A 14563-nucleotide genomic window follows, 5' to 3' on the forward strand; every position below is an offset into this window, starting at 1 on the left:
ATATTATGTACCCCAAAAAATATTATGTTCCTCTCCCACAGTGATCCACATGTTTCCCTCCCTTTCCCCTACTGTGGTCTCTTCCACAACCTCTCTCCCTTTTCTCCCCATTCGTACACTCTGGTCCCAGCTTTTGCTTCATATTTTTATCTTTCAAAATATATTTTCTCACGAATCACATAAACTTGTATTTTGAAAAATATCAAAACTTTTTTGAAAAAAATAAAATAACGTTGCTCGGAATATTGAGTATCTTGAATGCCCCGCGTATAACAGGTGAATACCTTTATGAACAAATGTACATTATATTGTAGCGATGTTGTCCCACGGACATTGACAAGTATCTTCCATCGGACGGTTCTTAGCTGTGTTTTGGGAATATATGATAATCATTCTGGAATCCTGGTTTCACCCATAGCCATATCCCCACAATAAAATGAGTCTGTTGTCTGAAACTCTGGATCTAGGATTTCCAGTGTCATCCTCACCACGACCTTATGGTACCTCTGTCCCATTCCCACGACTGGGATTTGCACCTTGTATCAACATGCTCCCACAATTCCTCTCCATGTGTTGTTGTGCATCCATATGTTCTTGTCCTACTGGTTAACCTTCGCTCCAAGCTATTCTGCTTTTCCATGAACCGCATTACTTGTATATAATGAAATAAAATAGATGAATGAGGCGATTCTTCATCATTTTGAATAGTTCATTTATTTTCTACACAATTACATCTGCCTTTCTGATCATTACACCCCCCAATGGATAGAGATATAAAACAATACCCTGAAGATGTCATACAAAGTAAGGGCTGGCGAGACACCCATCAGCACCCGGCTTAGCCGAGACGCAAACAGTGAACCAGGCCCGTGAACCTCATACACCAATTGGGGCAATTCCCGTTGCTTTGCAACAAGAAGATCAACTGGGAGTTCAGCCGAAGGGAAACTCGTCAGAATAGGACAAGCACGATGGAGTCAAAGATCTGTAAACCTGAGTGCGGTTGGGAAAAGGACAGCACAGGTATGAAAAACATCAGTATTTAGCATTTAAAATGGCATGGCAACTCTGCAAGGACATGGGATTTAAAGGAAAAAGTTATTGCTTTATTTCCCAGGAAAAATTCCAATAAAAACTTTAAAGCATTCCAAAATGCAAAGCCCATCCGCATCCGCTTTGTACTTGAAATAAATTTAACACTCAAAATAAACCGTCAAAAAATGAAGAAGAACCTTTCTAACCCGCCATGTTTAATTCTAAAGGGTTCTAAAGTGTAATTCTAAAGGGTTCTAAAGAGTAATTTTAATGAGTTATAAAGGGTAATTGTAATGAGTTATAAAGGGTAATTCTGAGGCGTTCTAAAGGGTAATTGTAATGGGTTCTAAAGGGCAATTGTAATGAGTTATAAAGGGTAATTGTAATTGTAATGGGTTATAAAGGGTAATTGTAATGGGTTCTAAAGGGTAATTCTGAGGGGGTATAAAGGGTAATTGTAATGGGTTATAAAGGGTAATTGTAATGGGTTATAAAGGGTAATTCTGTGGGGTTCTAAAGGGTAATTGTAATGGGTTATAAAGGGTAATTCTGAGGGGTTCTAAAGGGTAATTGTAATGGGTTATAAAGGGTAATTGTAATGGGTTATAAAGGGTAATTGTAATGGGTTCTAAAGGGCATTTCTAATGGGTTCTAAATGGAAAATCGAATGAGTTCCAAAGGGTAATTTTAATGAGTTCTAAAGGGTAATTCTAAGAGGTTCTAAAGGGTAATTCTAAGGTGTTCTAAAGGGTAATTGTAATTGTAATGGGTTCTAAAGGGCATTTCTAATGGGTTCTAAATGGAAAATCGAATGGGTTCCAAAGGGTAATTTTAATGGGTTCCAAAGGGTAATTCTAAGGGGTTCTAAAGGGTAATTGTAATTGTAATGGGTAAAATAAAGGATAATTCTGAGGGGTTCTAAAGGGTAATTGTAATGGGTTATAAAAGGTAATTCTAAGGGCTTCTAAAAGGTCATTCTAATGGATTTCATTCGTTTTTCAGCTTTGCCTACATATTTCATATTAAAAATGCCAAACTGAACCGCTTCCTTCGGACACGGATGCGTTTTTTCTTCCCCTTTTTGTCCCCCGTCGCACAGCGGAGCGAAAGGGGGACTATGGTTTTCCCCTCCATCCGTGTGTCCGTCCGTCCGTCCGTCCGTCCATGCGTGCGTGCATGCGTGCGTGTTTGCGTGTGTGCGTGCGTGCAGGCGTGCGTGCGTGCGTAAGCGAAGGACCGCATTCGAATTTGGTGTGTGGGTGCAACCCACGTCAAAATCCAAGATGGCCGCCGCCATATATGTCTCATGCCATGTATGTCTGAACCTTGTGAGATGAATATCTTGAAAAATAAGTGAAGTACCAACTTCTAATTTGGTGCGTGGGTGTACCTCAGCATAAGGAAGAACGCTATTGAAAATTGGGTCGCCACGTCAAAATCCAAGATGGCCGCCACTATATATATGTCTGAACCTTGTGAGCGAAATATCTCGAAAAATAAGCGAAGTACCAACTTCTAATCTGGTGTGTGGGTGTATCTCGGCACAAGGAAGAAAGTTGTTTAAAATTGGGTCGCCACGTCAAAATCCAAGATGGCCGCCGCCATGTAGGCTATGTCTGAACCTTGTGAGATGAATATCTTGAAAAATAAGCGAAGTACCAACTTCTAATTTTGTGTGTGGGTGTATCTCGCCATAAGGAAGAACGCCATTGAAAATTGGGTCGCCACGTCAAAATCTAAGATGGCCGCCACCATATATATGTCTGAACCTTGTGAGCGAAATATCTTGAAAAATAAGCGAAGTACCAACTTCTAATCTGGTGTGTGGGTGTATCCAGGCACAAGCAAGAACTCTGTTTAAAATTGGGTCGCCACGTCAAAATCCAAGATGGCCGCCGCCATGTATGTCTGAACCTTGTGAGATTAATATCTTGAAAAATAAGCGAAGTACCAACTTCTATTTTGGTGTGTGGGTGTATCTCGGCATAAGGAAGAACGCTATTGAAAATTGGGTCGCCACGTCAAAATCCAAGATGGCCGCCACCATATATATGTCTGAACCTTGTGAGCGAAATATCTTGAAAAATAAACGAACTACTAACTTCTAATCTGGTGTTTGGGTGTATCTAGGCACAAGGAAGAAAGCTATTGAAAATTGGGTCGCCACGTCAAAATCCAAGATGGCCGCCGCCATGTATGTCTGAACCTCGTGAGCGGAATATCTTGAAAAATAAACGAACTACTAACTTCTAATCTGGTGTGTGCGTTTATCTAGGCAAAAGGAAGAATGCTATTGAAAACTGGGTCGCCACGTCAAAATCCAAGATGGCCGCCTCCATGTATGTCTGAACCTTGTGAGCGAAATATCATATCATAGCATGTTTTCTGCATCTTCCACTTTGTCAACTGACATCACTTCACCGACGGGGGACCTAGGCGTAACGCTTGTTAATTTTGTTTTGCTTTATCCTTTTCTTTAACTAACCTTCTATTAGCCCCTTACATAGACTGCTTTTATGCTTGTTTAGGGTGATTTATATGAAAAAAAAATCAAACTTTAATGTTATTCAAGTCCATCCTTCCATGCAGCGGGACAAATTCAGAGCCAAAGTACTGTTAAACTATAGTTTATTCTCCGATTCATCGTCTGATTCGTGCTCAAAATATAACATTCAATTAAAATTAAGTAGTCCCTCGATCATAAACTGACGTTTGTAGATAGACAGACAGAAGTGAACCAATTGCTTAACCCCACTTCTCACTTCGCATGCATGGGTAATAAAAAGAATACACTGTGGGATTTTTCACGTTCTCAGCAACTAATGCTACAGACGGATCCCTATGGGCTTGATGTACATATGAAGGACAGTGCATGCATGTATACAATCAATGTCCTCCTGTGAAGCAACAGAATTACAATTTTATAGTCTGATCAGGAATAGAAAGCAGACAGACGAGCTTGTCGGTGTGTATTATACCTCTGAGCTATTATGTGATCCTCCACCCTACCGTCCCCCCATCGTTATACAGGATGGTTATTATGTATATTTAAAACCATGGCCTTTGATGCCACTTAATTCAATTGCTTCTGGCACATAATATACAAAATTATTATGAGAAGAGTAAAAGAGATAAGGTGAGCATGAGCAAAGAAGAAGAAGAATACCAGGCAAGAGGAGCAGGAAAGGCAAAAGTTGAGTGACGATCACTCCTTCTGGATGTGGTGCATGGCTGGCTTAGCGATGGTCACTATCTCTACCATGGACTGGCTTGTGACTCCTGCTGAGACACGATGCTTGCTGCGCAGCTTATTCATCGCCGACTCCGCAAGATCCGCACGTTCTTCTGCGTCGTCGAGTTCGTGCATGGTCTTACGGAAGCGCGTCATGCTGCTGTTCGCCTGCTCCTCCTGTGAGGGGAATAAATGCAGGGAAACTTGATTCGACAGTTTGCTTCTTATTCTCACAGCATCTGAGGTGTTGTTAAACAGACTCCGCTTACGAGCATCCATAGTGTCACACCACTTCCACTCACCGCCTCTTCCACCTGCCTCTTGTACACCTTCAGCTTGTGCTGGAGTTTATCGACCAGGTCCTGAAGCCTCATCTGGTTCTTGTGGTCCTCATCCACTTGAAACGTGAGCTCTTTGGTGCGACGTTCGCTGCGCTGGAGAGTCTTGGATGTCTCCATGTGTCGTTTCTGTTCAGCCTCAAAGTCTGCATCCATGTGTCGAATCTAAATGGGCACAACAACAATGTTCATGTCTGATCAGTCAAACTGTCTTTAATGAACTATTTTGCAGACTGAACCGAATTTTGTATGCGAAAACACTTGCACTTAATGGGATTCTGTTCTCGTTACCTTCTCTTCAAGCTTGAGGATCATCTTCTTTCCACCTTTAAGGGCCATCTGCTCAGCCTCATCAAGTTTGCTTGTCAGCTCTTTGATGTGCAACTCCATATTGCGCTTGATTTTCTCCAGATGGGAAGTGTGGTTTTGCTCTGTTTTCAATTCCTCTGCCAGACGCGTGGCCTGGAGAAACAGAGCATGACAAGTGTAGGACAGTTTGAAGGCAATATCTCTATCTCTCTGATGTACTATACTCTTGCTGTGCATCTTGGTTATTGGCACTAGGGTAACGATAACCTTTCGTGGAGCACATTTGTTAGAGTCAAATGAAGTACATTGGCCTACAAAGATGCACAAAATAATCTTAGTCCAATTTCACTGTCAATAAGATCAGAATAAATTGTCACAAATTGGGTTGGGTTGTTTCCACTGTTCAGAAGGCCAATTTGACTGATCTGTTGGGTTGAGCACCACCTTTTTCATGTTGAGTGATTTTTCCTACATTTTTACAGCTGTTCCATGGTGGAAACTGCCATTCTAGTGAATGTGATTGACACCACATTTCCCAAACTGATATCTGTTGAAGACTATGCAGATCGGTCTTTGTGGTACTTTAAATAATGGAGAGGTACTCACATCAATGATGGCATTCTTGGCTCTCTCGTCAAGCTGCCGGAACTGCATCATAGCCTCTTCGTGTTCAGCCGAGAGCAGCTGCAAGTCACCTTCGATCTTCTTACGCACCATTGTTACAGACTGCAGCTGTACGTGGGAACGATTAAGGTAGGTACAAATGAGGTGATGTCAAAACTATCAACACTCGATCATCCTTTATGAGATGCAATAATTAAAAAAAATTCAGTCACCACCAATTATAGTTTAACTTTCTGTAGTAGGCCGAGCTCATGTCTCAAATTTTGACCACCAAGAGGTCTCCATCCAGGAAGTCCCAGTCAATAACAGCTAATTGGTCAAAACATCATTGAAAGCTTTGCTTGCTGGAGAGCTAAACAAGTTGGTAATGCCTTCAGTTTTGAATAACTTCAGACCTTACTACCACTATTAGTTCACAAAGAGCCTCTAACAACAATGTGTATTTGTTGATAAAATCCAGAATGTCAATACGTAATGGCGACCCAAAAAACGTTGCCATTTACCATGGTGTGGACCTCGTGGTACCGAGTAACCGTATCACTCAGCTCACTCTCAGTGAGTTTACGACTGCGCTCAGAAGTTTCAAGTCCACTGCGGAGCTCCTCAATCTCAGTGGTGATAAGTGAGATACGGCGTTCTGACAAGGTTTGCTGCTCCCTCAGCTCCTCGTTATGGCGCATCTCCTCGTCAATATGTTGCTGCAGCTCCTGTGGAGAGGGTGGGGCAGGTGTGGAGGGAATAAATCGACCTTCAGGAATATCTACATATTATATATGCTAAATGGTGAAAAATTTAACCCCTTCCCCCACGGCCTCTCTCCATCTTACTCCTGACTCCATGCTGGCAGTGTGGCCTAGACCTAGACGTATGCACACTCGCCTAGAAGTGATGTAGCCTGGGTTTGAATATCGTTCCAGCTATAAACTGTCATCCCGGTGCTTCACAGGCAGAGTGATTCACCAATGTGTGTGCTGTCACTCGAATGGATGTTAAACTGGGTAACCCCATCTGCTGGCATTAGTTGGTGGACTGTGCAGGTCCCATGGTGTCCTTCCCCAAGAGTAGGAGCTATCGCCAGTACCCTGGCCAAACATAGCTATTGCTGGCACCATGAACAAATTACACATTCCTGCCCTAACCTACAGAGGGCGCTGCAACAGTGGAACAGCGAGTATGCCCTCAGCCACGACTCCGTGTCCTTGGGCTGCATATGGAAGAAGAAGAAGAAGAAGACTCCTATCTCCTGATCTCAAACTTCTTTCCTAATCACCACTTGCACCAGTACATTACGATTTCCTCATTTCTCTCTCTCTCTCTCTCTCTCTCTCTCTCTCTCTCTCTCTAATGCGCTTTGCATTGTGCAAAATGGTGTGCTGATCACAGATTGATCACTCCTCGAGCATGATATGATTTCTTTGTGAGGAGCAAAACACTTTATTATTTTTTTTCCTGTTCCCTTTCTTGATGTACTAATGGTCTTCATGTAAATGTTCCCTTTAAAATGATTTTGCTTGTTTTTTTACCTCTGATTTGTGAAATGCTTTGTGAAATGGTTGTATTTATACGTTTTACAAAATATACTTTTTGATATTTTTGTAATAAAAGGATGTAAAAGTCTGTCTGTCTGTCTGTCTCTCTCTCTCTCTCTCTCTCTCTCTCTCTCTCTCTCTCTCTCTCTCTCTCTCTCTCTCTCTCTCTCTCTCTCTCTCTCTCTCTCTCTCTCTCTCTCTCTCTCTTCTACCACCCTCCTCTATCTCTTCTCATTTTCAATGCACTCATAATGTAATAAATAACCCTGGACAGAAAACATTTTCATAAAACACTTTCTATGAAATGTTTTGGGTTCACCTTTTCCCTCAGTCATATCATCACTCCCCCTCCTTTAAAGTGATCTTTGAATCCATAATTGAACGATATTCCATCGCATATTTGCATCATGTGATCATCTTGCATTGGAATAATGCCACTTATATATCAATTCCCAATCATTGCATGCTTAAGACGAAACCTCTGTGAAAACATCCCACACACAGCGTGAGCATGAAATGTATGCCCTCATGGGATGTGTGCAGCTACGCCAAAGCAATTGAAGTTTTATAAAGCGAACGCTTGAAGAACAGGAGTTAGCATTTCACAATGCAGAGCCTGGCTGAGGAATATAGATTAGAGTAGATCTGAGAATCTACGATCTATATTAAAGTAGATCTACATGCAGCCAAAATCCCACACCTCTGGGAATGAGCGAGACGAACAATACCTTGATCTGCTGTTGAAGCCTCCTTAGGGTCTTGGTGAGCTCCACATTGCTGTTGTTCGCATGTTCCAGCTTGATTTCCAGCTCGTTTAATTCGCTCTCAATCTTCTTCTTTATTCGTATTGCCTCAGCGCGACCTTCATCAAGCACAGACGGACCATGGGAGGGTGTTGCTTTGGATTGTCGTGGTGACTTCAGAATGTACAAAAAAACTCACCAGGATGGAATTGATTGGAAATTAAAACCTGAATATCAAAATCAAATGAAAGTGTAATTATAGGATGAGAGTAAACTTGATAGAATAATGTACATGGAACAACAGTGTCCAGCGCAGGATCGAATCTGGGCTATAGACGGAGAAACTTTGGCACAGGAGGAGGCCATTTGGCCCAATCTGTCTGTGTCATATCCTCACCCAAGCAGAAATACTTGGCCGAGTCTGAGAGATAACTTAGGGTCTTCAATGTCCAAAACCTAAAAATGCAGAGGTGGTAGCGGGTCTTCTGAAGGACTCCGTGCCTCTAGGGTCTAGCGTAGATGAGATAACGACTGGCATCCAGAGCCCAAATTACATATCTCATTGCCTAGCATGGTTAGGGTTTCAGAGCGCAAGATTTGAATCTAAACAAACATGAACACAGCGCACCTTTGGCCTCGGCTTCCAGGCTCGCTTGCAGAGAATCCAAGGCTCGCTGGTGGTTTTTCCTGAAATGAAAAGGTGCAAAAAGTCACAATGATGAGGTATCATGCATATTGGACTTGGAGTCAGTTACAAGTTCGACCCATCCTTTCTAGAGGAGGTGGGAAGTGCCAGTGCACCACCAATGTGGTGCTTCTTGTCATTTGGAGCAGATTTTTTCTAAAAGTTGAGGGTTCCAGCAATAACTTGCCTTCTCTTCACAAGTTACCATTAGATCTTTAATGTCTACGAGATTGAACAGTCAGCTTAAAGTCTGTCTGAGGGATGGATATGTGATACCCTGCCTGCAAAACACCATTCAAACAGTTTATGTCGTTGGTTCAGCAATCAAACCCAGATTATATAGCTCAAAGGTAAGTGTAACCTCTGGATCATTCTGTCAGGACAAGGATGAAGTATGCCTGCTATTTCTCTGTTTGTTTCAATACACGTGAGTTTAAACATGATTGTGTATGAACTAATGTATAATGGATGGGCTGTTGTACTCAGTGAAAGGACATCAAGCCAGCTACCACACCTGCATGCATTTGTATCGGAATACAGATGTCTACACTCATACAGAGATGGTCGACAGAAAGCTGAGGGGCATACATACTGACAGTGGGAAGGTAAGCTCCGACAGGAAATATAAATTGAGCGATAAAGAGTGCAATACATCAGAAGTGGACACATGGTATAAAAAATACCATACCTCACAACAACATTTGCAAAGAAATGGTCATGACAACAGCAGATAATTACAATTTACCCAGCTGAGTTTGTGATGAGTCACCCGTGTTAAAAAGTAAAACACTTTGGTTACCCCTTTCTGTTGCGGGGCCTACCTGGTCGCTTCAAACTCGTCCTCTTTTTCTTGAAGCCTCCGATCAATGTCGGCCTTCACCTGTGTCAACTCCAGTTGGATTCGCACCAGCTTGGCCTCCTCAGTCTGTGTGGGTTTAATACATAACTTTAAACTAACGATTTCCCAGATTGTCATAAAGTTTAATTCCAACACCGCCATCAGACATTATTTATGTCGGTCTTTGTCTCTGGAATCTTGCCTCGAGAGATGCCTCGGCCTCCTCAAGAGCCGCATGAATCTCCTCCTTTTCAAGCTCTGCCTTCTTCCTGGCCTTCGTGAGCTCGTGCACGGTGCGGCCTCCTTCTGCGAGCTGCTCCGTCAGATCGTTCAGCTCCTCTGTGCCAATGGAAAGCGGAAAAGGAAAGTGCAAATTGAGCTGGCCTCGTGTCCGACGGAAGGTATTTGCCTTTCAAAGCAAATGTTATGTAAGTGAAGGTGCAAAGCATCTCACCGTGCAACGTGCGGTTTTCCTTCTGCACAATGGAAAGCTGCTCTTGCACCTCCTCGTAATGCGTCTTGATCTTGAAGAGCTCTGTGCTAAGGATGCGGCACTCCTTCTGAGAACTCTCAAGATGTGTCTGAGTCTCATCAACCTTCTGCCGCCAATCATTCAGCTGCTTCTCCATAACCCGTTGCTTTTTGTCCAAAGTAATGGCTGCTGTGTTAGCCTGAGGTGTAGGATGTCACGACGAGTTGTTGGTGTGCACACACCTTGTTCCTGCACTTATTAAAAATTTACTTCAGGTTATAAACAAGAAAGTTTTAAAAAGTTCTTCTCCTGGTTTGGCTTCCAGCTTTGCAGTTAAACCTCTGTTTGGATTCAAACACACCAGAACAAGGAAAACATTTTTGTTGTGGACTCTAAAAGGAGCAGTAACTCCTCATTGAAGTTTGATTATAATAATTACTGCCATATCATAAGAGGATGAATATACCAACCTTCTCTAAATCGATGGTGAGGTCTTCCACCTCTGTCTGCAGCTTCACCTTCACTTTTTCTAGGCTTGTGCACTTTGCCTGCGCTACTTCCATTGCCTCCTCAGCTTCCTGTACGCGTGTGGCCAACTTCTTCCTGTTGCCATATAACATCAAGTTATTCAATACTTTTAACATGTGATGGTGACACTGGTAATGAGCTATCAAAAGTAAACGTTTGCACACTTACTTGGCTTCCTCAAGTTCCTCGGTTCGCATGATGGCGTCCGTCTCGTACTTGCTACGCCAAGTGCTCAGCTCAGTGTTAAGACGAGACACAAGTCTCTGAAGCTCTGACTTGCTCTCCTGCTCCTCTTCAAGCTGGTCCCTTACAAGCTCCAACTCGTGTTTGGAGTTTGCCAGTCCCAGGCTGGCTGTGTTTTTAAGCTGCATTCCCAAAGGGAAAATACAATACAGTGCAGTTACCATTGTGAGAAACGTCTTGCATGTTTGTTCCTGAGTACGTCACCAGCTTCCTACCTTGATTTCCTCTTCCAGGTGCTTCTTCAGCTCTTCAATCTGGGATGACTGCTGAGTCTTTGAGCGGTTGAAGTGTGTGAGTTTGGTGTCCATTTCTTCGAAAGACCTTGTCAGGTCAGTGTTTTCCACTGAATAACAGGATTTTCCATAATCATCATCACACTGATGCATGTGTGCCTCCTTATTTTGAAGAAAAACTAATAAAAAACGAATGCTGTGTCAATGTTTTTTTCAATACATGATCAGTTGAGCTCAATAAACCATTTTCATTCTAACCTGGCCTTGCATCTAATCATATCATATGCCATTTCTCTCTTTTAAAACCCTAACCTGATAATTTTGCTTTATGCAGCGTTAACTCAGTGATGTTCTTCTGGTGTTCATCATTCATGGAGTTCAATTCAAAATGCTGGTCTTCCAGTTTCTTCACCTGCAGGTCTGCCACAGCCTGTGTGAAAGACGTTACCGTAATCAAAGTGCGTACGTCTCATGCTTATCTACAAAATAGAACATTATAAGAAAGGTTGAAGGATATATTCGTATTTCTAACCACTCACTCACTTACTCACTCACTGATAAATGAATGTTTACTACGTTCAAAGTGGACTTTTTTGATGTACTCTATATTATAAGCGGTGATGCTGAAGCAACTTCTAGGCAAGGGTTATACTGGGTGGTTTGCCATTGCTTTCCCATGCTCCATCCTTTTAAATACTGAGCGCTGAGCAAGGAAGCAGCACGTACCATTTTAAAAGTCTTTGGCATGACTTGGCAAAGGTTCAAACTGTCGACCTCCTAGACTCAGAGCGGACCCAGACTCGGTGGCATAAAAGTTAGAGCATGGAATATAAACTTGAAATTTGCATACTGATGTAACTCGAAGCAACGATTCCATAAAAAATACAAAACTACCTAAACGAAAATATAAACGCACATAAATAAAGTGCTTGTACTGCTAATTTTTTCATCATTTAATTAACTAGCATGGATTGGCTCGCTACGCTCACCTCACCACATGTCACTACTGGGGCACAGGTATGTTCTAACTTAGGATCAGACCGTGCACGACTTTATAATACAGTATGTTAGATCAGGTCATTGAAAGGATCAGACTGTGTCTCACCATTCTAAATTCCGTATAATAAAATTTACTTCCGTAAGGGTGTCAGGGGCAGGGGAGTGAGTGGGGGGGGGGGATTATCACACATCGTGAAAACCCCTTGGGGAAGGGGGATATTGTTTTGTAATAACATTAACATTATATGTTGTTATTACTTTTGTAATTAGAAGCGGCCTTGGAAAAATGCCACGGAAGCGGCAGCAAGGGTCGTGTTTTGAACGCTTCTGGGGTATATAGACTACAGAAAATCTGCACTCAGGTGCGTTCATCGACGTGATATGCACTGATTGTTTTACGGATATATTTCCTCCAAATTTCTTTCAGTTTAGTGTTAAAGAGCATTAGCGATTGTTTAAAAAGGAAATCATACGTGTTTGTGGTTTATAACACTGTTTTACTTCTGGTAAGGGTTTTCCACGAAACACCATGATAAGCTATTTAGAAACGTTAACATGGTGTTTGTCCAATGAGGAAACCCTTTGGGAGAGGGGATATTATTGGTATTAATATTGTTTTGTAATAACTAATATGCTGTTATCATCAGTATTGTTATTATTTTTGTTATTAAAAGCCGCTTCGGAAAAATTGGGAAGTGGACCTTTAATTTTTATTGGACTGGGAGTCAGTTACAAGTTACATCTGTGTGTGTATGTGTGTGTGTGTATATATATATATATATATATATATATATATATATATATATATATATATATATATATATATATATATATATATATATATATACCACATAAAACATTGTCAGTTTGTGTTTGTACAGATGTCTGTCCCCTTTCATAAGGGTGGGTTTTAAAGGTCAATCTTTTAACACGAATATGTGTTCACTATGGTCTATTTTTTAGGATAAAACAAACTCGAAAACCATTTTCCATAAAAGATTAATTATGTCTCTTGTATTGGAATTGTAGACGGTGGGTTGCAAATCGAATCAATGGCGGTGTACAGAAGTGTATTTCAAAAAAATAATAAATAAATACAAGGCGGAGGAGGTGAAATTTGCTGCTCGTGATGTGCAACACGAGCAGAGTAAAATGAGTGTTAATTTACATCCATATGCATGATGTCTAATAAATAAAGAAGATATAAGCACACCTGGCACTAGGCTGAATATATACATAGACAGTACTTATTTTTCGAGGGCAAGTTCGGGTCTTATGATAATAGTATAGAAGTGTCTGCCCTTGAAATGGATTGTCTCTTTACCTTGGCCTTGTGCATGTTCTCGTAGTTGGCTGACAAGTCATCAAGCTCCATCTTCATTATCTGCTTGTCTTTTTCAAGCTTCACTCGCACGCGCTGCAATGCATCCAGCTGTTCGGCAACACTAGATAGCGCTTCAGTGTGTTTTTTGCGGAGAGCTGAGTTCATAGCCTCTGTTTGCAGAGACGCTTCCTCAACTTCACGGCGGAGTTTCAGAACTTCAGACTCACGCTTACGGTTCATCTCCAGCTGGAGGAAGAGAAAGGTCAAGGGATAGAAGGAAAAAAAATTAAGAAAATGATTAAATATATCAAATCCCGATGTTCAGAGGCATCTGTGGAAAGAAAAATGTCACCTGAGAAGCTGTGGCTCCACCAGCCTCATCCAGCCTGTCTGCCATCTCCTCCACCTCCCTTTGCAAGTCGGTCCTCTGCTTCTCCACCTGTTGCACAGACGTATATATCCTCAAGCAACTCAATCCACTCAAAGTCAACCCAGAATGTCCGATCTCGATTAGCCTGTTGTGTGTTGTATTTATGGTGCACTCCACCGATATGTTTCAGACATTATCACGTGAGCGTTTTCCTCGCTTTCCACCATATTGAGATTTGACTGATGCCTTCAGACATTCAGGAGCCCAGGACGGGCTCTGAGGACGTGTTTCTTTCTGCCCACAAGTCAATTCTCAACTTCCAACTTATTGGAGAGAAATTTTCGTTCTATCGGGGTGTGTCTGATCAACCTGTATTTTTTACAAGTTTAAGATTTGCTCAGGTGTGAGCATACAGGATATGACCATCGGGACCATTGAGCTGTTTAGTCCAGGTTAGATCTTTGCTCCTCTGCAGGTAAAAACTGCTGGTTCTGAGGTAATGCCAGTAGGGGCACAACATCATGGCACATCTCATTCACAAGATTTGAAGGCAAAGTCACCTGCCCTGTCTTTATTGAGGATGTGATCATTACATATCCACTGTTATTCTCTACAGATTTGACACGCCATGATCAAAGATGAATGGCTGTCACGGAAATAAGGTTAAAGGTTAATTGTGAAGTGTTTATGAAAATACCTTAGCACGGTACGCTCGCTCACTTTCCAACTCCTCCTCAAGCTCATCCACACGACTCTGCAGGGCGAAGGAGGGAGAACAAATTACTTTCAGAATCCCAAGGGATGAAAGTAAAACTTCAACAAACACAAAATGTGAAACACTCAAGAGAATGACAAATGCTAAATAATTGCTGAAGCTCCCCCCTCTCCCTCCACACCTAGAAATTACAGCATTAATTGCATTTACAATCTAAGAGCCTTTGTCCCCTGACAAGACTGGCTGAGCTGACTTTGACACCTGGAGAGTTTGACACCTGGAAAGTTCACGTCTGAACACCCTGGCTCACGATGCAAGCAATACAGGTTGGAATCTCTCTACCATA

At 42.0% G+C, this 14563-nt stretch overlaps 1 protein-coding gene across 2 annotated transcripts in view; it reads right to left on the bottom strand.

The window, feature by feature from the left end:
- Nucleotides 1-688: 688 nt before the first annotated feature.
- Nucleotides 689-14563, bottom strand: part of LOC137426974 (myosin-16) — a 51628-nt gene continuing 37753 nt past the window's right edge. For both annotated transcript variants that reach the window (XM_068116046.2, XM_078778800.1), the window contains exons 29-46: nt 14200-14256; nt 13485-13571; nt 13133-13378; nt 11122-11239; nt 10792-10919; nt 10502-10698; nt 10276-10408; nt 9788-10004; nt 9536-9672; nt 9317-9420; nt 8439-8497; nt 7796-7929; nt 6042-6245; nt 5521-5646; nt 4897-5067; nt 4570-4770; nt 4202-4444; nt 689-993 (exon numbers count right to left, since the gene is read on the bottom strand). In XM_068116046.2, coding sequence (XP_067972147.1) covers nt 4241-4444; nt 4570-4770; nt 4897-5067; nt 5521-5646; nt 6042-6245; nt 7796-7929; nt 8439-8497; nt 9317-9420; nt 9536-9672; nt 9788-10004; nt 10276-10408; nt 10502-10698; nt 10792-10919; nt 11122-11239; nt 13133-13378; nt 13485-13571; nt 14200-14256 — 2523 coding nt within the window. In that variant the 3' untranslated portion in view covers nt 689-993; nt 4202-4240. The remainder of the gene's footprint in view (nt 994-4201; nt 4445-4569; nt 4771-4896; nt 5068-5520; nt 5647-6041; nt 6246-7795; nt 7930-8438; nt 8498-9316; nt 9421-9535; nt 9673-9787; nt 10005-10275; nt 10409-10501; nt 10699-10791; nt 10920-11121; nt 11240-13132; nt 13379-13484; nt 13572-14199; nt 14257-14563) is intronic.

The sequence above is a fragment of the Myxine glutinosa genome, chromosome 5 (assembly GCF_964187855.1).
Source record: "Myxine glutinosa chromosome 5, kmMyxGlut1.1, whole genome shotgun sequence".
Taxonomy (NCBI): Eukaryota; Metazoa; Chordata; class Myxini; order Myxiniformes; family Myxinidae; genus Myxine; species Myxine glutinosa.